Below are 25,304 nucleotides of genomic sequence, written 5' to 3' on the forward strand. Positions count from 1 at the left end.
CCGTAGAGAGAGGAAAGATAATATTTTTTTCGAAATTTGCGGAAGATTTTTGTTTTCATGACAATTACGTCAATGAAAGATACTTTGATTTTGTTTTCTACGTTTTTATTTGTTTCCTTTAAAAATTATGTGAGTAGAAAGGCTTTTTTGTGGATGGAGGTCATTGACCAAGGCCTCGTGCAACTCTATTATAAAAGCTGATTCATATGTTCAAAGAAAATAAGCTTATTCATATGTTCAAAGAAAATTAGGCCTTGAAATCTAATGCTGTGGTTTTGATTTGGATACATTCGTATGAGAAACCTGGGGCATTAAAATACGTGTCGGTTATTCATATATTTAGATATGTTGCCACACATATGCATGCAATGATGCAACTTCTTTACGCTAGTTTAATTATTCTGATGAGTTAAACTTTTTAAGTATGAGTTAAGGCAATGGCAATCGCATTCCACTCCTCTGATCCTCTCGCAAACATAAGGCAAGCACACCCGGCCAACGGGTTTGTTACTTAATACTCGTGATATCGAGAAAATATATGGATTAGATCAAAATCTCAATCTTTGACCTTTAGCTATTATTTGGGGTTTTAAATACTGTTTTCTAAAGGAATGTGAAAATCATTTAAATTTGAAGAGCTGAGGTATTACAAAGGAGCTTAACCTATTAATGTAACTATGCCAAAAAAATAAAAATAAAGGTTACAATCTAGTGTTGAATGTCAATCAACACAAATAAACGGATCAAACTTATCATTAGGTCCTTAAAAAATGCTTCATGGACCTTTCTAGTTGTGATGGTGTTCATGATTTTTCCCTATTAATAGCCTTGAAAAGTTAAAAGTGATCAGATGTGAGAGGAAGATGATTTTTCCCACAAACAATACTCACATCTTTCTCAAAATAAACGCAACAAAGTGCCAAAAGTTGTGCATATAGTTTGCGGCGGACCACCTGTCAAGGTCTTAGGAGGATTTATGTAACATACAAAAAAAGGTGGTCAGCTTTTAACTTTTCCTTGAAACCTAATTTTGTTACAAAACTACTTCAATTTTTGTTTCTTTAGGTGACGAGGTGGAAGCGGTATGAGTATGAACATTGAACAACATGAAAAAGGCCAAACAATAATCCGGAAAAAGTAACCTTCATTGTAAATAAATCCATCATCATAACCCTACGTACCAACGCACCTAAAGAACAATGAAGCGGTAATGCTTTGGTGGTAGGGTTTTTATAAGCTGATAAAACTTAGGTTTTCATTTTTTTTCTAAAAAACTTAATAAATTATTTCAAAAATGAATTAAAATATTCAAAAAAGGAAATCGCCATTGGGGATTTTTTTTTTTTTTAAATTATTAATTCTGGCTTTGTGGGGATTATTATTGAGTCATATTGACCACACGTAAACAAAATAAAGTCTCAAACGGCGGCAAAGAGGTAAAGTCTCTCTGTTCTACGGTATCTGGGTTTGATTTGGAAACACTCGTATCGTGTGTGACCGTTACGTTAAAGTACGTGATCAAGGCTATGGGGAATTCACTTCAGAATCGTGAGGGATCTTCCAATTCTCATCTCACAGCTCCTCTGGCTCCTCTGGGTTTCAAAGGCAAGCAGAAACAGGTTTGCTAATGATTTTTGGTTGTAGCGTGGAGGCAAAACATATCAATCTTTCACCTTTTAACATATGATGCTATACGATGGGTTCTTTTACTTACTAATTACTATGGATACTTGAATTCTCAAATGCTTGGTAGATTGGACAAGGTCGTCAGAGAGAAGTGTTTACACACTTTGTGTCACTTCCGTTAGTTACCTATCCTGAGTTGAAGGAAAAACTTGAGGCTTTCCAGAATTCTATATTGGGTAACAACAATGATAAGGTTCTTCCACTCAAGTTTCAGAACACTTTACCTCGTAAGTTCAAAAACAGAGGAAATAATGAATGAAATAATGAGTTTATAGTATCAAACTTGTTTTGTTTCTATGACTTGTCCTTTTGATATTGGACAGAGAGGGGAATCGAAAAATCGATTTTTGTTTCGCCCAAAACTTTCCATTTGACTGTGGTTATGTTAAGGTTAGAGAACAATGAATCTGTGGTCAAAGCTCAAAAAATTCTTAAGGTATATAATTAATTTCCTCTGTTAAGGATATAGTATGCTTCTTTACTTCTACGATTGCTTTGATGACTGAGGTGTTGTCTTTTCTTTTTTTTCTTTTTTTCTGAAAATCAGAGTATTTCTCCTAATGTGAGGCAGGCTTTGAAGAACCGACCTGTCTTCACTAGACTCAGGGGATTGGTAAGATGACACATATCCTCCTTGTCTTTGCATTACTACATTTTTAGTGGCTTTAAAACATAGTCTTTGACTCAATCCCAAATGGTCTGCTATGTGCTTATCTTTTTTCTTTTCTTGTTAAGGAATGTATGAATGGATCTTTAGACAAAACCCGCGTTCTCTATGCTCCTGTTGAAGAAGTTGGGAATGAGGGTCGCCTGCTAAGCGCTTGTCGTATCCTAATTAATATCTCTAAGAGCTTATTTTTACTTGACCAAACACACGACTTCAAAATTTCTATACAAGAGCTTTAATATTGAACTCTTTGACTCTCTAGTTCGGATGTTATCATTGATGCATTTGTAAATGCTGGATTTGCTGGTAAAGACGCAAAGTCACGCTTAAAGGTAATGCTTCAAACTCTCCTATTTGGTTACCAGGACAAAGAAAGTGATCCATTGAAAAAAAAACATTAATTTCTCTTTACTTCTCCTTCACGCTTGTTCCGTATTTTTTGCAGCTACATGCAACGGTAATGAATGCAAGCTACAGAAAAGATAAAAGCAGAAAGATGGATACTACTTTTGATGCAAGAGAGATACACAAAGAGTTTGGGAACAAGGATTGGGGAACATATTTAATCAGAGAAGCTCATATCTCACAACGCTTTAAATATGACTCGAATGGCTACTTCCATTGCTGCGCTTCACTACCTTTTCCACACAAGTGACATTGAAAACGATCAAATCTCCTCTAAAAGGTTTTGTTGTAAGAGAACTGATGTTTTCTCGGTGACAAACTATGATCATTGTGTATGTCAATATGTAACTGTTTCTATATAATGTGTATGTGTCACAGAAATTGGTAACACTACGGTTTGTAACTTGTGTTTGTAAGATTTGTTTTGGACAGTGTATAGTAATGAAAATATACACATTTGCTAGACTTGAGTCACTTGACAATATATTTAGGGTCATAACAGTAAGATTTGGAAGTATATGGTAAAATATATAATTCTCTGGAAGTGATGGGGTTAGTAGTAAATAGTCGTAAATAGTGGCGGAAGAAAAAGATGTCTCACGGCTGATCACCGGAGGAGGAGAGTAAGATGTTAACTTGCAGGACTCTGTTTAGGTTCGTTCTCCCTTCAAAATAAAAATTGATTCTTTCTTCGAAATTCTATAATCTGATGTCAAATTCTTCAAAACCCTAAATTAAATTTTGTTCCTTTCGTGGGTTGGATTAGAAAAATCGTTAAAAAGTGTTTGTTTGATTCTGTCTTTCTAGGATTGATCGTGTATTCGGGTTTACGAGTAGATGTTTTCAATCGAATTCGGTAAAGTTCAATACTTTGTTGTCTCCTTGGCATTTTGTTACTGTAGTTTTTAGGAAGTGTAATCTTTTATAAGTGCTCTGAGATTGTTTTGAACTTTTGATGTTTTGTGGTGGCTACACCACTTCAACGTGGCAGGAATCTTTTAGTATCTTGAGCTATAGGGTAAGTGAGAAGAGTGCCATGGATGAATTCAAGAAGCAGAAGAAGATGGTAAATTTAGTGTGGAGACCTATCTCCTCCACTCAATCCTCTTCAGTTATTATTGCAGGTTAAGCATCTTTTACTTAGGCTGTTTAATTGTGTGGTTTTGTTCAGATTTTAAAACATTCCATCTTACATTGCTTTCTCATGATGAGACAGAAGCTGGAAATGATGTCCGAGAAGCAGCTCAGTGTAGCAAATCAAGTGATGTTTCTGAAGAAGTTATTGAAGGAGGAAGGAGTGAGACAGCCTTAGTTGTATCCGCTGGAAAGCATTCAGTCTCTCTTGAGGTCCTTTTTTTTATATGTTACCTGAAGTTTCTTGTAGCCTCTTGTTTCAATTACTTTAACTGACTTTTGTGTGATTGGTTTTATAGGTTGGGGCTTCTTTGATTAAGTTCATTAGAGGAAAAGAGTAAGAGCTCTAGTTTCGTATCGTATACTTCGAGGTTTTATTTAACCCCTCATGTCTCTATGTGCTAATGAGTTTGCATTCTTTGCAAAAGAGGAGCTACGCAGATGAAACTTGAAGAGGAAATGGGAGTGAAGATCATTCTTCCATCATCAAGGAATGAAGACCACATCAGTAAGTTTTTGAAAGCAACTGTAATGTATATAACCTGATGTCTATGCACTTAAACCTGGCTGGCTGACTAGCTACCATTTTCCAACTCATTTTGGTTCAACAATTGTATCCTTCGTCTTTGCAGTCATTGAAGGTGGTTCAGTGGACTGTGTGACTAAAGCTTCAGAAAGAATAGAGACCATTATCGACGAGGTTCCTTATTATTTCACTTTGATCCTTAGTATCATGCTTGGCCTTTTCTTTTCCTTTTTCTTTTTTTTGCTCTTTTTTTTTTTTTTTCTTTCTGATTCTGCGCACTGAAACTCACATTCTAGGTTGTACGGAGTCCGAGTCTTGATTACTCACACTTTGTATCACTTCCATTAGCCATACACCCTGAGTTAGTGGAAAAGCTAGTGAATTTTCAGAACTCTATACTCGGGAACAATAGCATAGCTGGTGATGAACAAGATGACCAAGCTGATAAATCAACCACAAGTGTGGCGGTTGATCCAAAAGCTAATAGTGAAACAAATCAGGTCAATGTGGATATCAAGAGCATACCAATTGTCAGTTACCCGCCTATGACCAAAGCAAAGTCATCCACTTTATTTGGTAAGAATATAACTAATAGTTGAATCTGAGAAAGAAGAAAACTTGGTCTCTCTTATATGCTCAGTAAAATTTATGCATTGGCAGACTTGGGGATTGACAAGTCCATTTTTATTAAGCCGAACACTTTTCACTTGACTGTGCTTATGTTAAAGTTATGGAACAAAGATCGTGTCAATGAAGCGCGTGATATTCTAAAGGTAATTTCTTTTTGAAGAGATGGTTTCATTCATTTAGAAATGCTTCACGAATTTGAGTGTTTTCTATTCTTAAATCCAGAGTATATCTCCTAGCGTGATGGACGCTTTGGATAACAGACCAATATTCATAAGACTTAAAGGATTGGTAAGATGATACAACATCCTTGGCTTTAAATGTTTTTTTACAATTCATTGACGGCTAAATTGGTATATTGTCATTTTGTGGTATCTTCTTAAGGACTGTATGAGAGGACCATTAGCCAAGGCTCGTGTGATTTATGTTCCTGTTGAAGAAATTGGCGATGAAGGCCGGCTTTTACGTGCCTGTCGTATCCTAGTTATTATTAGTAGGATAAATGTTATTTTTTATCACTTATCAGTGGGGCATGGTTTAGATTAAGGCTTTAGCGTATGTGCTTTTGATTTTCTTAATCCCAAGCTTAGAAGTTATTACTGATGCATTTGTGAAAGCTGGGCTTGTTCTCGAGAAAGATGCAAAGCAGAGCTTGAAGGTGAGATGGTTGCAGCCACTTTATATTTTTGGCTGAAAGCTCAAAACTAATGGACTTGAAAGTGCTTTGGTTTACTTTATTTTTTCATTCGTTTTTGTTTGCAGCTGCACGCGACCGTGATGAATGCGAGGCACAGGAAAAGGAGGTGATTGATTCCCAATTCCAGGTTTATGTTCAGATAAAAAGGAAACAAAACTCTGATTATTAGGAAATATATAACTTGTGTTCTCAGAAAGGACAATAGGAAGAGGATGGAGACGTTTGATGCAAGAGAGATACACAAACAGTTTGGAAATGAAGATTGGGGAGAATATCTGATCCGAGAAGCTCATCTCTCACGGCGATTTGTATTCGAACAGAACGGTTATTACCGTTGCTGTGCGTCAATACCATTCCCAGGAGAGCACAGAGCCTGAGATGAAACATGGAACCCGTCACAGTCTCAAAATCTCAAGCTTTTTCACAGGTTTTTTGGTCCCAACAACATTAATAATCTCGCTGTTTCGTATTAATAAATCAGTGTGCGGAGTTGTATGAACACTTCCACCAGTGATAACTTTGAAAAGAGAAGCAAATAAATTTGTAAGTTAAAATTTCATAATAATATAATTGAGTCCAAGATTTGTAGGATATGATTTCAATATTTGTACCGAGTCCCAAGATATTAATTCTCTCCAAGTAGTAGTAGTAACACATCAAAATAATGGATCCCCTGCTTCCGCTTATTCGAGAACTCCAACATTTCCTTTAAAGCTAAAAGATGATTCTTAAACTAACGAACAAAAACAACAATACCAATTCCCTCTTTAAATAAGGTACAACAACAACAATGATCTCTTTAAAAAGGTACAACAACATATATAGAGTGAGCGAGATCATATTTTTAAACAAACGAACAAAAAAAATTAAATCCAAAACCAAAGCCAATTAATACTTGTTTATCTTACAAGACCCATAGATAGAATAATCACATGAGCCGCCTGATTGATATCCAAGGTATCTTACCATCTCAGGTTCCATCTCCAAGGTATCTTTTCTCTCTTCCTTCTTTTCTCCCGTCGTTATGTGGCAATCGGAGGTCTATAACAAAAGGATATTACCAGAGACACGTTCAAGAAGGCCTTTGTGACTCTCACAGCACTAATCAAACAGTAGCAGCAAGAGCATTCACAAAAGTATAGCGTCTAGGGACTGTAAGCACATGATCAAACCACTCAACTTTCCCCCAAATCTCACTACTCTTGTGCCTTACGAGTGAAATCACAGCACACCAAATCAGTGTGTGATGGCCGAAGCCAGGCCCATAAAAAGAAGGCAGCTCATCGTCCCATAAAAGAGCTAGCTTCCCGCCATAGTCAGTCAATCTAACACAAGAAGCATCAAGGAACTCAGGTAATCCTACCAAACCCTGCAAATCTCTCCACTTACTTGCCTCAGTGTCATACCAAATGACGGCTCCCTTAGAAGTAGAGTAGACAACATTGTCTATCGTGCAACAAAGTGAAGAATACAAATGACGCTCCATACATGGTTGTTCAACCGTGTCCCATCTATCTTCCTTGGGTATGTAAACCAAGGCCTTTCCAAAAGGCTCAGCCACACGGAAATTCCCGTCAGTACATATGCTTTTGCAGTAAGCAAATTGGTAGTCTCTGTACTTTGAAGTGGCAAGGGATGGGCACAGAAGCCCACATTTGTGTGTCTATGTCAAACACCTCCACCGAGTTCTCCAACATGTTCCTCTCGGTATCGCGAGCTTTGTAGTTCCCTGCAACATATATCTTTCTATCAAGGACGCTAGCAGAGAGCGTCAATAGCTTCACCCGCAAGCTTGGAGCCTTGCGCCACGTGTGGGACTGGCAATCCATAACAGAAAGGCTGACGCAGCGCTCTCGTATTGTGTAGATATCAGCAACATTGTAAATATCAGAACCAACCGCTACGAGACCCGCAGAGTTAGAACAAGGAGAATCGGAAATGGAGACTCTAGCCAAAACATACCCACTTGACTCCTCCTTCTTCCTACTAATATACGCACTTCTCTTCGAGTTTAGGGTTGTTTGATCAGGTTTCCGGCAAAGGGTGAACCAGCTAACCTTCTTATTAAGACCCAGTTCTAAGCAAACATAAAGACAACTCTCCGTGTGTCCCAAGAGTGACCTGACCTTGTAAAGCTCTGGTGAAGCCACGAGAGATCGAAATCTCTTGGAGACGAGTGAGAGAGTCGGATAGTATAACCTTGGGACGCGTGCGACGATGACCAATACCAAATCATCAGGAAGTGACGGAACCAATACCAAATCATCGGGATCGGCAAGTGACGCAATTGTTGTGGTCGATTGAGGCGTCGGCGACCTCTTCTTCTTTGTAATCCTCCTAGTCGTTGTCTTCCTTTTCCTTTTCATTCCCGGGGACGATACGAAATTCAGAGGGTATAACTTAAGGGGTTTTGGGCGTGGGATAGATATAACCCGAACTAGGGTTCCGGCGTTTTTAAAGGTAAACGACAACACGTTAGGTTAAATAAATATTTGTTGAGCTTTTTATGGGCCGTTGTGATATTGCAAGACTTGTGAGATTGATCTAGTTAAATCATAGAGCAAACTTTAAAAGGGAACTTTAGCCCTGGACATTTTAACCGAATCCAAAACCCCGAATCCAAAGTAAGCAGTTCGGTTCGGTTCGGATAGTCTATAATCTCGCTCGTTGGTATTTATTGAGTTAACAAATCAGTGTGTGGCGTTCGTTACAAGTTTGAGAAGAGAACCAAATAAAATTGTAAAGTTGTACCGGTCATCTTGTGCTAACCAAAGAATCGTCTTCGGTTTTGTTTGTCATGGTCTTGGTTAAGTAAACCGAGCCAAAATGTTCTTGTACTTTTCTTACACGGTAAAAAAAAGAGTTCTTAATAAACACATGTACATTGAACGAAAAATAGTTTATTATTAGTTTAAGAACAGCTGAATTAGAGGCCATTAATTAGTATACTGGACTAATAGTTCAAGTCAACAGATCTAAATTTGGAAAGATTCGTGGGCATAGAGGCAAGACAACGAAAATTAAGCTTATTGAACTCGTAAGATTCCTATAATTCCACCGGCCTACAACCAATCACAAAGCCATTGTTGTTATAGATAAACTATATTTTAGGCTATCATCCACCTATTAAAGCTTAAGAAACGAGTGTCTGATAAGTGATAATTAATTAGACAAGAATAATGATCCCATCTAATCTAAATGACCTTGGCGTATTTGGTAAGGTGGCATCAATGAACCTTCCAACCAAAGATGTATTGAGTTTCTTGAATTAGTATGAACTATAAGAATAATTTTATAACCAAAATATAAGAAAAAGAACCATAAGAGTTTAAGAAATTTTATAAACGTTAAACATCACACATGTCACTACAGATAAGATGTTACAAAAGCAGATATATTCTTCTAACTTTCTAAAAAATCACCTACGACGTCCTCTCTTGAATATAGCATCTCTAGAAGAAATGGAAGAATTAGTTCCGGTCAGTTGTTGTTTCTCTCATGTCTTTAGGTGAGCTCTTAGGTCATCTAATGCTATTGTATACAGATCTTTTGGTGTAATTGATAGCCAATGTTCAAGTTCTTGTTGTTTGCTCTCTATTTCTTCAAAAACAAGTTTGCAATTATCCTCAAACAGGATATCAATAGGGAGTTTACGTGGAAGTTCACAACCTTTAGCTTCATTAGCATAGCTTTTCAACTTTTGTTCAATCACTTAAAAATTCTTCACATCTCTCATTAGATTTTTCACTTTTCCTATAAATTCTGTTTTTGCGTCAAAGGGTATTGTACTGTTCTTACACGCAGACGTGACTACCTCTTAAGAAAATGGGCAAATTCCCTAAGCCACAATTTATGTCATAATTTTATAGGTCACATTACTCAACAATCTTCTTAAAATTGATATTCTAAAAATTCATTTTACAAGGTTTCTCCAATATATCTAACATTTATCATTCTTTTCTTTTTTTGGCTGTAGTTCTTGATCTCAAATATATTTTGGGATTTTGTTTTTGGTTTTTTAGACTATATTTTTAACCATAGAACATATTGATATAAATTTTTGCCCAAAGCCTCTAAATCTCTGAGCACGATACTGCTTACACGGTAAAAGAAAGTTCTTAATACACACATGTACATTGAACGAAAAATAGTTAATTATTAGTTTAAGACAGCTTAATTATAGGCTATTAATTAGTATACTGAACTAATAATTCAAGTCAACAGATCTAAATTTGGAATGCATAGAGGCAAGACAACGAAAATCAAGCTTATTAAACTTGTAAGACTCATATAATTCCACCGGCTTACAACCAATCACAAAGCCATTGTTGTTATAGATAAACTATATTTTAGGTTATCATCCACCTATTTAAGCTTAAAAAATGAGTGTCCGAAGTCCGATATATAATTAATTAGAAGAGAAAAATGATTACCATGTAAACTAGAGTGCAAATGGTTGCAAGGTTGAATAAATTGAACAGGTTGAAAAAATTATTCAACCAATTTTTACCATTTGTATTGAAAAGATTGAAGAGGTTGAAAAAAATTATTCAGCCCGTTCAACTTAAAAAATTAAAAAAATAAACTAATCTTACAACAAAAGTGTTCAACCACTATTTTGGAGATGAATGAGTTGAATATTATTCAACCCAATTTTATTCAACCCATTTTTCCAATTTTAGGCAACTTGCACCCTAAATGACGCTGGCCTATTTGGTAAGGTGGTAGCAATGAACCTTGCAACCAACAATGTATTGAGTTTCTTGAATTAGTAAGAACCACAAGAGTTTTATAACCAAAAATAAAAAAGAACCATAAGAGTTTATGAAAGTGTATAGACGTTAAAACATCACACATGTCACTACAATTAAACATAACATAATAACATATGATTGGTTTTTATAAAATTGGCTAAAAGTGGTTGCATAACTTTTGATTAGAGAATACATCGCAACTAATATATTATATACATCTAACATAATATAATTGAGTGAACACCATTTTGTATTATATGAATTACCAAATTATTTCTATCTATCGTGTTTTTTTAATCATAATTAAACCTTAAAAATGTTAGTAGAAAAGAGGGACCTGAAGATTGAACTACTTAGATAAATTTCACGTTAATGAGGGTTAAGTTTGTTATAAGAAATTTGACACGTACGGTAAATTTTAGAAAAGAAGTTAATGGAATTAGCATTGCAACTATTTTCTGGTAGCAACCCGATATCTCCTACCTCAGCAATAATTCATATTTCAAATTTATCAAGTTCAAAGCAAGGATTTGATTGCTAGACAGTTTCTAGGTAGCATTGCATTCAATAAGAGAACAATGTACCAGATTGTGAATCAAACAATGTTGTAAATTTAGCAAGAAAAAAAAAGATTTATATATCAATGAATGTGATGGAGAATGTTCATCGAAGAGGAAGATAATGGAGGGACACAAATTAACATTGTTGAAATGGAATATAGTCATAAATGAGTCACATCTTCAAAAATCTGATCAAATCACTGGGGAAGAAATTTAAAGATCATGTCACATGCAACCAGTAACCACAATCATATTTTGGCCGGTCTTACACCCATACACATTGTTTACAGCTCACACTTGTCCCTCCTTAGTCTTTTGTTTGTATCCATTTGTTTTCTTTTCTCACTACTCTAATCTCATCTTTATGTTTATCCTTTTTGAACTTTTGAAGCTACTCTGTCCTTTGGGTCCACTCCCAACCACCTCTAATTTCAATCACTTTAAACCGGCCATATTACTTTAAACCGACCTTTCAGACTAATAGTAAAATCTGATCCAAATTCTTCACTAATTTACGAGAGATACCGCCGCTATCTTATGACATTGTCAAAGAAAAAGAATTTCTGAAAAAAACTAAAAAAAATGATCGATTGTTGTCAATTTTTCATTCAAGATTCACTTATCTTTGGTAGTACTAGAGTTACTTGTAGTTCAAAATTCAAATAATGAAAACATCAGAAGGACTAAACGTGATTGGATTATGAAGACGTATATCGTATATACATTATATATATAGTAAATTTATATGCATATGGTATAACATACATAAAAATGTATACATACAAAGAAATTGAGTTTTCTTAAGTCATTATTGTAGCTTTCTTAAGAACCTTCCTAACCCAAAATCACGAATAGATGTAGAGTAAAATGGCAACACATGAAATCATTTATTAAGTCGTTTCCAACCCCACCACAAAAAACTCATTAAGGATAGTAATTTTATAATTTAAATTATGCAAATATATGAAGAGTCTCCTATATAAAGAGAAGGTCATGCAACAGGTTTTATCATCTCCTTCATTAACAAAAAAAAAAGTTATAACATTTTCTTCTTTCCTCTACAACAATGGCTGGAGTTGCCTTTGGTTCTTTTGGTGATTCCTTCAGCTTGGCTTCTCTAAGAGCTTACCTCGCTGAGTTCATCTCCACTTTGCTCTTTGTTTTCGCTGGTGTTGGCTCTGCCATTGCGTACGGTTCGTAGACGCGTAGTTAAATAAATCTAAACATTTTTCGTGAGTTGTAACAATTATTAATGGGTCTAATACTAAATGAACGTGTCACATTTTGTATGTATATAGCAAAGTTGACGTCCGACGCTGCTCTTGATACGCCGGGACTAGTGGCCATCGCGGTTTGCCATGGTTTTGCTCTCTTCGTGGCGGTTGCAATCGGAGCCAACATCTCTGGTGGCCACGTTAACCCAGCCGTCACTTTTGGTCTAGCCGTCGGTGGTCAAATCACAGTCATCACCGGAGTTTTCTACTGGATCGCTCAGCTTCTCGGCTCCACTGCCGCTTGCTTCCTCCTCAAATTCGTCACCGGCGGTTTGGTATGTTCTTTTGATCTCCAACTCTTACGTATAAAATAGAATCATAGCTCATCTTGCCTCGCACTACTATAGGTCTACAAAACAACAACAAAAAAGAACTTTCAAGGTCAAACAAAAAATAAAATATTCTCCATGTTTTGAATAATATTTGTTTTTATGTTAGCCTTGTTAACTATATAGAGGACACATGGTTTGTTTAAAAGTTGGAAGTTATATAATATTGTAGGTTTTTGTCAATTTATAATGAAACATTATTAGATCTCCTTTCCACTAATATACAATTCTTGAGGCAGTTTAATTATCAAAAAAACTAATGAACGAACGCTAAAACTATATGGAAAACGCAGGCGGTTCCAATCCACAGCGTTGGAGCTGGACTAGGAGCATTAGAAGGAGTAGTGATGGAGATCATCATCACCTTCGCTTTGGTCTACACCGTCTACGCCACCGCCGCTGATCCCAAGAAGGGTTCTCTCGGAACCATCGCTCCTCTCGCCATTGGCCTCATCGTTGGTGCTAACATCCTCGCCGCCGGTCCATTCTCCGGTGGATCCATGAACCCAGCACGTTCCTTTGGACCAGCTGTTGCTGCTGGAGACTTCTCTGGTCACTGGGTTTACTGGGTTGGACCACTCATCGGCGGTGGACTTGCCGGACTTATCTACGGAAATGTCTTCATGAGCTCTTCCGAACATGTTCCTCTTGATTCTGCTGATTTCTAAGCAAACAAGTGATGATTTCTTGATTCATGTTTCTGTGTTTGATTCCTTTGTCTCGATCTTTCTTGTTTTGTTTAGACTTTGTAATATTTATCCAATTTATATGAATATCTTTCATTTAGTGGATGGCTGTTTCAGTGTTTTGGTTGTTATAAATTAGTTGTCTAAATAGGTTGTTGTATGGGCTAATTATCGACACATTTTATTTAATCGATCGTTACAAATTTTATGATATAGTAAAAACGAACTAATTATAACAAGACAAAAGTTTCACGTAGAAGTTTCGGGATCATCGTCATTAGGTATATTCTTAGGGATGTTCCATTCATGAGCTTTCCACTCTGGCAATTGTTGTATGACGACCTATGTATGCCATAGTTTATCAATATCAATCAGTCACATGTATAGAAAATTTGTAACATTATATAACAAGGATTAGAGAGAGTGGGTATATATATATATATATATATTACCAATCCGGTCGAATCTGGATTTCCCACGTTGGTTTGACAAGCTAGTCTCCAATTTTTTGGTTTCTGTGAAAACATTACTTATTTATACTGTTTGACCAAATGATACAAATTATTAAATACTAGTGTAATATATGAATCTACCCTTTTGAGTTTCTCCTTCTCAATGTCAGTTCGTGGATTTAGAAGCTCCTTTCCATTTACAATCTACAAATAACATCCATCAGGAGATAAATGTAGTTAGATGATAAACCATCATTTGAATTTTTAACTAAAGCCTTACTGGTTATTCATTATGAAACTACTACTATAAGATATGGTATATGTATACCTCGACCATGCAAGTAGCGCAAGTTCCTACTCCTGCGCAGTTTGACAAGGGCTTACTCTGCCAAATTAACACGTGAAAATGATACTCCAAACTAATTTGATTAAGAGAATTAATCAAATCCAGGGAGAGAAAATATCATACGTAAGGACCATAGAGCTCGATGTTAGAATCCAACATTATGTCTCTAAGTTTCTGTCCACCGCATGCTCTTCTCCAGTGCACGTCCGGTGTTCCGTCCGGTAACAACACCGACTAACAATTAGATTATCCACAATTTATTAAATTTATATAATAATCAATCATCCATCCAAAATTCACCACAGAACACTAAACAATATACAATTTCTCTAATCACTTCAAGGTTAAACGCTTTTTATTCACGATTTTGATTCATCCTTGTTAACAATATAGATAATAATAAGAATGTATATAATTCGTCAAGAGTGAAGATCACTACTTACATGGACAAACGCAAAATCGACAGCAGGAGGTTCGTAATCGGGCTCATCTGCGGCTGGAGGTTGGCTTGCTGGTGCGGTGCTTATGGCTTGGATGGTTTTGACTCTGATGGCAATGTGTTTTGAACGCGAGAAGTATGAATTTGCGTTACTAGGTTTGGTTTTGAGGCTAAAGCTATGATTTGGAGATAGAGAAGCTACTAAGCCTGAACCATTCAACTGTACACTTCTCATAGTCTTGCTCTCTTTTCTAAAATAATAAAAAATAAAACAGAACAAAAAAAAGGTTGGGTCTTTAATTGGGATAATGTTTTATATGACTCCGTGAGGTTTCTGTGGAGGTGAGTGGTGCGTCTTCTATCTCTTATCCAATGTATGCATGCGCCGGTTTTTGGTTAATTGGCTAACCAAATTATTTTTCCAAAGTTAAATCAAAGAACAAGCTTTAAAGAATTTTTTTTTGTGTGGTTATACTTTCTTTATTTCACCGTCATTTTGACACATTCCACATAAATTAAGAAAAACTTAAATTATACATATGTGTTCTTATCTAATGAGTAATTAATTATTTAAATTTAATTAAAAAGACTTTTAATTAAAGTTAAAATAAGAAATTTGATGTAAAAAATTACATTAGTGTAAATCTTTATGAAACAAAGAAAAAAGTGTAGAATGACACTTTTTGTAAAACAGAGAGAGTATTATTTTGCTGTTAAAAAGTAAAAATCGTTTTTCTAATTTAAAAAAAAAAAACAAAATAATTTTGTTATATTAGTAAAAAAATGTTAGTTAATTTTATTTAAGGTTATCAAATAAACATATTTTCAACTTAACAATGTCAAGTAACATGAAATATCGTGTCTTTTTAAGTAACATGAAATATCGTGTCTTTTTAATAAATAGCGATTCATGAGCATTGTAGATACGACGAGCTTTCCGAGTAGGTGATGTAGCAACTCTTAGAGCATTCTTATTGGTAATACTCACATGAATGTCTTAAATTTTAAATAATATTAAAAATAATAATAATTTAATTTTAGATCCTCACTAACTTTCTTTTTATTTTTTCTCCTCCCATTAGTTATCCACAATTATGAGTGTCTTTACCATGTATGATATAACTTAAATTAAATGAGAAACAAAAATGAAGCAACAATTCGCTTTTGGATCCTTATTGTTGGAACTGAAAAACAAAAATGAAGCAACACTACTCAAATTATTATACTGGATTATTCACCTTTACTGATTAAGAATCAGAAGAAGAGAAGCAAAAACATTTCCCAATGGGAAATCAGACGATAACAAGGTGATCTCATCCCTCTGATCATCATCATCATCCAAGGCTCTTTCAATCTAAACAAACACTGCAACTACATACCAAAAAAAGCCGTTTGTAATTCACATACTGTGAAACTTTAAGAATGATTGAGATAAGGGCCATAAAAGGATTAAAAGGGGGAAAAGCATGCAAACATAAACAAGGGGGGGACTCAAGTTCCCGACACCGGCAAGCCAGCCAAAGCTTTACCGGCGTCGGAGCAGACTATGTTCACGAGTTTCTCGATATTCAGGACAAAGAGAGTTTTAGAGGTTTTTAGTTAATTTTTAAAAGATATACACACTAACATATGAAAGTTGAACTTGAAACATGTCTAATATTATTATTTATCATCAAAATCTAAGCCGCCCAATTGATACATCTAACTAAACTAAAGAATGAAGGTGAAACAAACAAACATCATCAGCTAATAAATAAATCCCTTTTCACTTCTTTTTCATAATCTTACCCCGAGTAACTAATCTAGTAAAAACCTAACATTTACAAGCTACCAAGACAAAAATCGGAACAATATTTATTAAAAAGAAAAACAAATAAAACTTTTGTTGTTTTCCACAATGATGCAATTGGAAAGATTATTAGCCTGCTAGGAAGAACTTTTGAGCTTTTCTCTGACAAGGTGAAAATCTTAAGTTCAATGGCTCATCAAAACCCAGGAGGCCTTTTCGGATTCTCTCCTCTCAAGTCTTCTTCTTTCTCGCTCTTTCGTAGACCCTTTTCTCTCTACCCAATCTTCGCTTCGTCTTCTCCTCCTCCTCCTCCGAGACGCAAGTGGACGACTAGTTTTGAGGAGCAGAACAGAAAAAGTAGGTCTCCAATGGAGAGAGATAAAGCTACTAGCTTTAATCCTCCTTCTTCTTCTGATTCTTTCGAGTTTAATAAGAGAAGAGCTGCGGGATTGGATAAGATCGATAAGCCTAAGAAGAATCTCAAGAGGAACACTCGCACCCTTAACCCTACCAACACCATTGCCTATGTTCAGGTTTCCAATTTCTGTCCAATCTTTCAATCTTAAACTATAAATGATGATAGCTTAATTCATCTGCATTGTTAGATTCTTGGAACGGGAATGGATACACAGGATACATCGCCTTCTGTATTACTCTTCTTTGATAAGCAAAGATTCATCTTTAATGCTGGAGAGGTTACTTTTTTTCTTCTGCAGTTGCTTTAGTATATAGGCTTTTTGTTACTGGCTCTCTAGTCTTAATTGCTTAATTGCAGGGGTTGCAACGTTTCTGTACAGAACATAAGATTAAGTTATCAAAGGTATGAATGACTTTACTTGGTGTTTAGTTTACTACTACTAAGTGTGTCTCTTTTCTTTGTGTGATGAGGCGAGTTTGAAATGTCACTCTTTTCAGGTAGATCATATATTTTTGTCTCGTGTGTGCTCAGAGACAGCAGGGGGGCTTCCAGGTTTTTTTTTTTTTTTATATCAGGCATCAGCTTCAGTGTGTTTGCTGCTACATCATTAGACAGTGATGAGTGTTCTTATTTTAAATGCGTGTTAGGTCTTCTACTGACTCTAGCTGGTATTGGTGAAGAAGGACTATCCGTGAGTGTTCTTCTCCTTATGATCTCTTTGTATATTTCCTGTTTGCTTTTCCTGAGTTTGTTCTTGCCATTTTGACAACTAATATTCGAATGGAATTGCTGATCTTTTACAATCTCTTTTGTTACTTAAGGTAAACGTATGGGGTCCTTCGGATCTCAAGTATTTAGTTGATGCTATGAGGTCATTTATCCCTCGTGCTGCGATGGTTCATACAAGAAGTTTTGGTCCATCTTTGAATACATCTGCCTCCACGCCTCAGATTGGCTCAAGTAAACCACCCATGGATCATTATGTTCTTGTGGATGATGAAGTTGTGAAAATCTCCGCCATTCTATTAGAACCGAGTCGCTTAGAGGAATCCGGCAGCAAAACTGTTGAAACTTCAGTTATATATGTATGTGAATTACCTGAAATCAATGGAAAGTTTGACCCAAAGAAGGCCATGGCTCTTGGACTGAGAGCTGGTCCAAAATACAGTTATCTTCAGTCTGGACAGTCAGTGAAGTCAGATTTTAAAGATATTACGGTATGTCTCAAAGAGCAGTTCTTTGGATTAATCCATAACCCAGTATCAGTTTCTCTTCTAGCAGGCTAACACTGTTCAGCCTTGGTTATAGGTTCATCCAAGTGATGTTATGGGACCTTCAGTTCTTGGTCCTGTTGTTTTGCTTGTGGACTGTCCAACAGAGTCACATGCGGAGGAACTGCTTTCTAATCCCTCTATGAAGAGTTATTATTCATGTCCTGACAACTCAGAAGATGGAGCTAAACTTGTTAATTGTATTATTCATCTAAGTCCAGCTTCTGTAACAAATAGTTCTGCTTACCAATGCTGGATGAAGAGATTCCAATCTGCCCAGCACATTCTTGCTGGACATGAAGCGTGAGTCTTCTCAACCATGTTCTTTCTTATAAAATAACTGTTGAATTTATTTGTCCAATATTTAGTTTTGGTGTTTGTCCAGGAAGAATATGGAGTTTCCAATCCTGAGAGCCAGTTCTAGAATCACAGCCAGACTTAACTATTTATGCCCACAGTTCTTTCCGGCTCCTGGAATTTGGTCTTCTCAACATGTTAATAACTCGATCAATTCCACTTCTTTGAGCAAGGTTACAAATACTTTCTGATATTTTCTTATTGAGTTGAATCTGGCTGTGTTCATGTAGTCAAGCCTTGTTCTTTTCTTTTCTTGTCAGTGCTTCGATTCAAATCTTGGTGAAAGCATTTCCGCTGAAAATCTCCTCAAGGTATTTAATGTTGCTTTCGTGCATTGTTTCCTCCTTATGAAACTTGCTTCCTTTAGCCCTTAAGTCTCTCTCAATTTTATATTTTGGGCAGTTTACTTTACGTCCACATGGTAATCTTGGGGTAGACAGATCTTGTATCCCTAGTCGATTGACATCCTTACGAGTGATGGATGAGCTTCTTTCAGAAATTCCTGAGATCAGCAGTAAGACCGAAGAAATCAAGCGGTTATGGAATGGGCTACACAACAAGATGATGATCGAAGAGCCATGGCTGGGTGAAAGCACTGTTCCAAGCTGTCTTGAAAACATTAGACGAGATGACATGGAGATAGTTCTTTTGGGCACTGGTTCGTCCCAACCCTCAAAATACCGGAATGTCACGGCAATTTACATCGACCTATTCTCTAGTGGCAGTATGCTCTTGGATTGTGGAGAAGGTACCTTAGGCCAGCTTAAACGAAGATATGGTTTAGAAGGAGCTGATGAAGCAGTGAGAAACTTGAGATGTATATGGATCTCTCACATCCATGCTGATCACCATACGGGTCTTGCAAGAATCCTTGCTCGTAGACGTGAGCTTCTGAAAGGAGTAGCTCATGAGCCAGCAATTGTGGTTGGACCGAGACCGCTAAAGAATTTTCTCGACGCATATCAAAGACTTGAGGATTTAAATATGGAGTTTCTTGATTGCAGGAACATCACAACAACTTCTTGGGCTTCTCTAGAAGCCACCCGCCCTGAGAAAATTACCAGTAGTGGCAATGCAGAGGGTTCTTTGTTCAGTAAAGGAAGTCCAATGCAAAGTATATATAAAAGACCGAGTAGCCCACTGACCGACAATTCTTCAGCTTTACCATTCATGAAGAAACTGAAAAAAGTCCTAGGCGAAATGGGGTTGGAGGAGTTGATTAGCTTTCCTGTAGTGCATTGCCCTCAAGCCTTTGGGGTTGTTGTAAAAGCAGCAGAAAGAAAAAACATCACTGGAGATGAGATCCCAGGGTGGAAAATGGTTTACTCAGGAGACACAAGGCCTTGTCCTGAGATGGTTGAAGCTTCAAAAGGAGCAACAGTTCTTATACATGAGGTTTGTGAGTTTTCCCTATATAAGCAAAATTGTCTAAAACATCTACATCTTTCACATTCTCATAATTTAATCATCTTTCCTAACTTATATAACAGGCAACGTTTGAGGATGCGTTGATAGAAGAAGCTGTATCTAAAAATCATAGCACAACGAAAGAAGCAATCGACGTCGGATCTTCAGCAGGTGTATACCGAACAGTGCTGACTCATTTTAGCCAGAGATACCCGAAGATTCCGGTGATTGACGAGTCACATATGCACAAGACATGCATTGCCTTTGATATGATGAGTATAAACATGGCGGATATACATGTGCTTCCAAAGATATTACCTTACTTCAAAACTCTATTCAGAAACCAGTTGGTTGAAGACGAAGAAGAAGAAGAGACTGATGAAGATAGCTTAATAAGTGACGAAGTCCCAAGCTTTTTCATCAATTAGTTTTACTCTGTTTTGTCCCCTGTTTTGACTTGTGTTGTATTTGTCTTTAGAATTTAATATACCAATTTAATTGATTTTTCCTGTGAGTGTGACGGAGAAAAATAAATAAAGATTTCATGTGAATCTGTGGAAAAAAAGAGAAATTAAAAAAAAAAAAAAAAAAAAATTGGAAATTTGGGAATTAAGGAAAAGAACAGAGAAGAACAAAAGAGCCATTCTTCTTTATTGACCACCTGCTTCCTTCCTTCTCTGTCACCTCTACGAACCGGTGAGTTCTTTTTTTCCTCAATTTCTCTGATCTCTCCGATAATATTGATTTGATTCTGATGACCTAATGGTTATTTTGTATCAAGGAGTCTAATTTACCTCTGCGTTGATTGGTTTGTAGGGGGGGAAAATTGGGATCCCGATCGTGATCTTCTAGTGTGGTGAATTGGAGCTTAAAAGATCGGTTTTTAAAACTGATCTGATAGTTTTGAGGATCGGTGTTTGATAAATTTGTTGTCTTTCTGCGATTTTTGAACGGGCGTGGTCGAAGGGTTGTTTCGTTGTTGGTGTTGCGTTTTTGGGGAATTAGGGTTTTTGTTGTTGCCGAATTCGTCATGGATACGAGTAGGAGAGCTGTGGAATCTTATTGGAGGTCGCGGATGGTAGATGCGGTTACGTCTGATGAGGACAAAGTAGCGCCTGTGTATAAATTGGAAGAGATCTGTGACCTTCTTCGTTCTTCTCATGTCAGCATCGTCAAGGAGTTTTCGGAGTTCATTTTGAAACGTCTTGATAACAAAAGCCCCATCGTTAAGCAGAAGGTAAAATTTCAAATGTTGCATGTGAGAGGATTGGTTTAGTTTACTAGTTGATGTAAGATAGAGAGAGCTCTTGAATGTAAAGCTGAAATGAACATATACTTCTTAGGGAAACGTATAATTGATAACTAACCGATTTAATTCTGGTTATGATCTCTCTTGGAACTTGTTAATGCTGATTCTGTGTTATTGTAATTGTGTGTACACAGGCTCTTAGGTTGATAAAGTATGCTGTGGGAAAGTCTGGATCAGAGTTTAGACGAGAAATGCAAAGGAACTCGGTTGCAGTGCGCAATCTATTCCATTACAAGGGCCATCCAGATCCTTTAAAAGGGGATGCGCTTAATAAGGCTGTACGGGAAACTGCTCATGAAACAATTTCTGCAATTTTTTCGGAGGAGAATGGTAGTAAGCCAGCTGCTCCTGAAAGCATCAACAGACGCATTGAAGGATTTGGGAATACTAACTTTCAGGTGCCCTCTAATGATAATAAATCGTTCCTGAGTGAGGTGGTGGGTATTGGAAGTGCATCTATAAAGCAAGGAATCAGTAATTTTGCTCAAGGCCATTTGCCAAAGAAGAATGAGAATGGAAGCAGCAGCTACAGAGGTCCAAATCTCCATAGATCATTGACTATGGAAAATGAGAACTTCAGTAGATATGATCCGGTTAAGCTGGGGAGGGATGGTAACTCCGGTAAGAACACGGCTGGTGGATCTTGGGGCCACGTTTCCGGAGAGGCAAGTGAAAGTTCTGCTTCAGTACGTGTTGAGAGCAAAACACGTGAGGAAAAGCTGCTGGAAACCATTGTTACATCCGGCGGTGTACGCCTCCAGCCAACTCGTGATGCTCTTCATGTTTTCATTTTAGAAGCTGCAAAAATGGATGCTGTTGCTTTAAGCATTGCTCTTGAGGGGAAGCTCCAGTCTCCAATGTGGCAGGTATGTTTATGATAATTCCATACTCACCTCCTTGTGAAGCTTTTTGATGTGAATGTACCTTTTTCTTGATTTAAACATTTGTATTTCTTTTCCTGGCTTGTTTCTTCTTTAGCATAACAAAATTTTCCCCCTTATGTACTTTAAAAGAAACTGTGATTTTTGTTTGGCAGGTTCGGATGAAAGCTCTATGTGTCCTTGAAGCCATTTTGAGGAAGAAGGAAGATGATAATTTTTCAATTGTACATACTTATTTTGGTGAAAACATGGATGCCATTCAGCGATGCTCAGAGTCTCCGCAATCTTCCCTTCGCGAAAAGGCCAACAAGGTAAGATTCTGCTTGTCGTAAGCATTCACAAAACTCTAGTTTTGGCATTATACTAATTTGATAGTTAACTCAAGATACTGGCGTTGTGTAGGTGCTGAGCGTTCTAAATGGTGGACAGCCAAGTGGGTTGATGAGCAGCTCAGATAATACTGTGAAGCGAGAGGCTGCTGTTGATTTACCTGACTTGATCGACACCGGTGATTCAGATTATACAACAGAAGATACTTTAAACCAGCCAGATATTCTAAATACTGGCAATACAGTGACAACAGCAGCTCCGTTGATGGATGGTGATTGGTTTGGGGATAGCACTGACACTGGACTGAGTAGCAGCGAGAAGAAAAATGATGATGACCCCTTTGCAGATGTATCATTTCATCCGAATGAAGAAAAAGAAAGTGCTGATGACCTGTTCTCTGGAATGACTGTCGGGGAAAAGTCCGCTGCTGCTGGTGGTAATCATGTGCCTGAGCTATTTGATATGTTTGGGTCGACTGCAAATCTTGAAGCAGAGCCAAAAGAATCAAAAAACATAAATGATTTGATGGCAAGTTTCTCCATTGACGAAAACAATTCAAATCAGAAAGGCTCGTCTTCAAGCACCCTTCCAGAGAATTTATTTGCAATGCCGAGCACCACCAGCCACCAAGTACCAGAGAATCCTGTTGGAGGCATTCTTGGTTCACAGCAAACCCCTGGGTTTGTTCAAAACTCAATGCTTCCTGGGGGTGTTATGCCCTTCAATTTTCCTCCAGGGATGATGATGAATCCAGCTTTTGCAACCCAACCGATGAACTACGCTGCCATGGCGAGCTTGTTAGCTCAACAGCAGCAGTACCTTGGTAATATGTCCAACTTCCAGCAGTTTGGCAACCTGAACGCTCAGGGTAGCGGGAATGTTCTGTCTATGGGTACTAGCGGAGGGAATCAGTCAGCACTCCCTGATATATTCCAGCCAAATTTTGCTAATCAGGCTCCAACCTCAACAATGAATGGTTCGAAGAAAGAAGATACAAGAGCATTCGATTTCATTTCTGTAAGTTTTGCAATCTTGCTCCTGATCTTTAGTTGTAAAGTTTGGTCAATTTGCCTTTATACGTACATAAGTCAGTCTCACCCATAATAGCTAGCTTGTAGTCTTCTTCACAACCACCTGCATAGGCTTGATTAAACATAGTCAGACCAGATCTACTTCTGTTGCACAGATACAAAAACGTTGATTGATTTGCTTACACTGACGGAGCAACAATATGTGTATGTTCATGTGGTGCAGGATCATATTGCATCAGCTCGCGACACGAAGAGAGTATCTTGATGATTGCTTAAAAGGGGGAGGAAGCTAAAACGTTAATTTATGAAAGCTGTAAAGGACTTCAATAGAAAATGGAGATGATGAGCTTTAAATTCATCTAGAAAAAAAGTGAAGGAGAAGCATATGGTAAGCTTTTTGCTTATTTATTTTTTTCTGTGTCCTCGTTTGTCTTTGTTTTTCTCTTCTTTGGAGTCCATTGTGTAGAGTTGCTTTTGTTTCACATGTTTGTTACTAGATGTGCTTCTTTCGTTCCTTGGCTCTATATATCTGAAGAGACCTGTGTCTATGTATCGAAAGTAAGACAAGAAAGGAAATAAAAACTGAGGGGAAAAAGAGTCCTTGGTTCTTCTTCTTGGAGTAGTATACTCTAATGAAGCATATGAGCATTAGCTTTCAAGTTAAGTCCACTTCTTTATTTATTAGTGAGACAAAATTGTTGATGGGAAAAAAACGATAACTAGAGAGATAAGTTTGTTTGATTACTCGTGATGTCTGGTTTAGCTTTTTACAATATCTCCAAATTGTAGAATTTATTATGTAATAAAATAAGGTTGATCTAATCTAAGTTGCTGCAGTAAGCTATTTTTCTCACACGTTAGACTTGTTCCAAATTTTCAGCATTGCCTGTTATGCTCTTTTGTTCATTTAAATTAGCGTGTTACTTATTAAAGCTTAGGATAGATTCAATTCATTAATCCATAGTTTTGCATTTGTAGATATATATTTTCTTACGATAAGAAAGTAAAGAAACTGTTGAGTAAACTGAATTCACATATACATGTGCTTCTTATTTGATTTTATTTTTTGACATGAAGATAAGAGTGCATCTTTTTTTATGTTTACTTTTACCAACGGTAAAGATAGCAAAAGGATTAAAAAAATGTGGTGAAAGTTACTTTGATTATCTTTCACTTTCAGAAAGTGGCAACGGGAAAATGATGAATGACATCCTCAAAATTTAATTCCAATTTACAAGATTTTGTGGTTCCGATTTGTGTTTGTAAAATAAAATAAAATAAAATAATACCTCAACGGGCAGATTGATAGTGACATGCAAAGTGACTTAAGATTCTCGAACGTCTCTCTCGAATAGGAAACGAAGGGGAAAATACTTGAGATTTTATATAATTAGAAAGTTAGAAAAAGATCTCTTCTGGTGAATCTTTTCTTTTTTAACACTTTGTCTTTTCTATGAATCTTTTGTGTTTATTCTTTATTGGCATTTGGCATGAATCCTAATATAAATGGAAAAAATACAAATTTATATAAGTAATAGTAGTAGCTGATTTTGTTTTGAGCTTCATGGTAATTGAAAGACGGGTAGGCTAAGTATCACTTAAAATGGAGCGTCTGGTTGCATTAGTCAAATTTTGTATTTTTATTTTCTTTGATAGTTTGACACACTTCCACCAAATTATATAACCTTTGAAATCAGAAATAGTCTACTTGTTGAAAAAAAAGGGAAAAAAAACCATCTACGATTATCTGAAATCATTACTGTACGCAAAAAAATATCAATTATATAGTTTTTTTTTTTGTTAGTTCAACATTTCTATATAGTTTAAAGAATCTAATTTGGTATGATTGTAAGTTTTGACCATAATATGGAAAATATTCTCCAATGGTACAGTGTTACTATAATTGTTTTTTTTTTGCTTTATATGCAC

At 36.6% G+C, this 25,304-nt stretch overlaps 6 protein-coding genes and 1 pseudogene across 11 annotated transcripts; 5 read left to right on the forward strand and 2 right to left on the reverse strand.

Moving 5' to 3' along the window:
• Positions 1-1,394: 1,394 nt before the first annotated feature.
• On the forward strand, positions 1,395-3,223 carry LOC104765458 (uncharacterized). Of its 3 annotated transcripts, none has more exons than XM_019240611.2 (7): positions 1,395-1,619; positions 1,754-1,913; positions 2,010-2,122; positions 2,234-2,299; positions 2,422-2,512; positions 2,616-2,685; positions 2,799-3,223. In XM_019240611.2, exons 1-6 carry the CDS (start codon positions 1,527-1,529, stop codon positions 2,642-2,644), a joined length of 552 nt encoding a protein of 183 aa, XP_019096156.1. In that variant the 5' UTR covers positions 1,395-1,526; the 3' UTR covers positions 2,645-2,685; positions 2,799-3,223. The 3 variants fall into 3 exon arrangements, with proteins under 3 accessions (XP_019096156.1, XP_087357983.1, XP_010487474.1); XM_087501857.1 differs by having other exon boundaries at positions 1,404-1,619; positions 2,621-2,685; XM_010489172.3 differs by having other exon boundaries at positions 1,404-1,619; positions 2,666-2,685.
• A 45-nt stretch (positions 3,224-3,268) lies between these two features.
• LOC104765459 (uncharacterized) lies at positions 3,269-6,333 on the forward strand. Of its 2 annotated transcripts, XM_010489173.3 has the most exons (14): positions 3,275-3,412; positions 3,566-3,614; positions 3,750-3,882; positions 3,975-4,105; positions 4,192-4,229; positions 4,321-4,400; positions 4,525-4,592; positions 4,715-4,994; positions 5,079-5,191; positions 5,271-5,336; positions 5,430-5,520; positions 5,636-5,703; positions 5,808-5,848; positions 5,936-6,333. In XM_010489173.3, the coding sequence occupies exons 1-14, from the start codon at positions 3,387-3,389 to the stop codon at positions 6,117-6,119; spliced, it is 1,368 nt and encodes a 455-aa protein (XP_010487475.1). In that variant the 5' UTR covers positions 3,275-3,386; the 3' UTR covers positions 6,120-6,333. The 2 variants fall into 2 exon arrangements, with proteins under 2 accessions (XP_019096155.1, XP_010487475.1); XM_019240610.2 differs by lacking the exon at positions 3,566-3,614 and having other exon boundaries at positions 3,269-3,412.
• A 143-nt stretch (positions 6,334-6,476) lies between these two features.
• Positions 6,477-8,184, reverse strand: LOC109125191 (F-box/kelch-repeat protein At5g51250 pseudogene; annotated as a pseudogene). The gene has a single exon (XR_015591013.1). The product of XR_015591013.1 is annotated as an F-box/kelch-repeat protein At5g51250 pseudogene (transcript).
• Positions 8,185-11,915: 3,731 nt separating this feature from the next.
• Positions 11,916-13,445, forward strand: LOC104765460 (aquaporin TIP2-1-like). Its single transcript, XM_010489174.2, has 3 exons — positions 11,916-12,249; positions 12,355-12,605; positions 12,953-13,445. The coding sequence occupies exons 1-3, from the start codon at positions 12,123-12,125 to the stop codon at positions 13,325-13,327; spliced, it is 753 nt and encodes a 250-aa protein (XP_010487476.1). The 5' UTR covers positions 11,916-12,122; the 3' UTR covers positions 13,328-13,445.
• A 60-nt stretch (positions 13,446-13,505) lies between these two features.
• On the reverse strand, positions 13,506-14,984 carry LOC104765461 (photosynthetic NDH subunit of subcomplex B 3, chloroplastic). Its single transcript, XM_010489175.3, has 6 exons — positions 14,587-14,984; positions 14,267-14,377; positions 14,126-14,182; positions 13,939-14,001; positions 13,798-13,860; positions 13,506-13,687 (listed from the first exon to the last, which is right to left on the reverse strand). Exons 1-6 carry the CDS (start codon positions 14,815-14,817, stop codon positions 13,595-13,597), a joined length of 618 nt encoding a protein of 205 aa, XP_010487477.1. The 5' UTR covers positions 14,818-14,984; the 3' UTR covers positions 13,506-13,594.
• Positions 14,985-16,468: 1,484 nt separating this feature from the next.
• On the forward strand, positions 16,469-20,328 carry LOC104765463 (tRNAse Z TRZ4, mitochondrial). 2 transcript variants are annotated; one of them, XM_010489177.3, is made up of 11 exons: positions 16,469-16,904; positions 17,004-17,066; positions 17,147-17,191; positions 17,287-17,341; positions 17,437-17,480; positions 17,611-18,006; positions 18,098-18,363; positions 18,446-18,590; positions 18,678-18,728; positions 18,820-19,812; positions 19,908-20,328. In XM_010489177.3, the coding sequence occupies exons 1-11, from the start codon at positions 16,560-16,562 to the stop codon at positions 20,250-20,252; spliced, it is 2,748 nt and encodes a 915-aa protein (XP_010487479.2). In that variant the 5' UTR covers positions 16,469-16,559; the 3' UTR covers positions 20,253-20,328. The 2 variants fall into 2 exon arrangements, with proteins under 2 accessions (XP_010487479.2, XP_010487478.2); XM_010489176.3 differs by having other exon boundaries at positions 16,470-16,904; positions 16,977-17,066.
• Positions 20,171-23,988, forward strand: LOC104765464 (protein MODIFIED TRANSPORT TO THE VACUOLE 1). Its single transcript, XM_010489178.2, has 6 exons — positions 20,171-20,520; positions 20,641-21,061; positions 21,268-21,999; positions 22,170-22,325; positions 22,417-23,361; positions 23,599-23,988. The coding sequence occupies exons 2-6, from the start codon at positions 20,855-20,857 to the stop codon at positions 23,638-23,640; spliced, it is 2,082 nt and encodes a 693-aa protein (XP_010487480.2). The 5' UTR covers positions 20,171-20,520; positions 20,641-20,854; the 3' UTR covers positions 23,641-23,988.
• Positions 23,989-25,304: the final 1,316 nt, after the last annotated feature.

Source organism: Camelina sativa, chromosome 19 (assembly GCF_030686135.1).
Source record: "Camelina sativa cultivar CO46 ecotype springtype chromosome 19, ASM3068613v1".
NCBI lineage: Eukaryota > Viridiplantae > Streptophyta > Magnoliopsida > Brassicales > Brassicaceae > Camelina > Camelina sativa.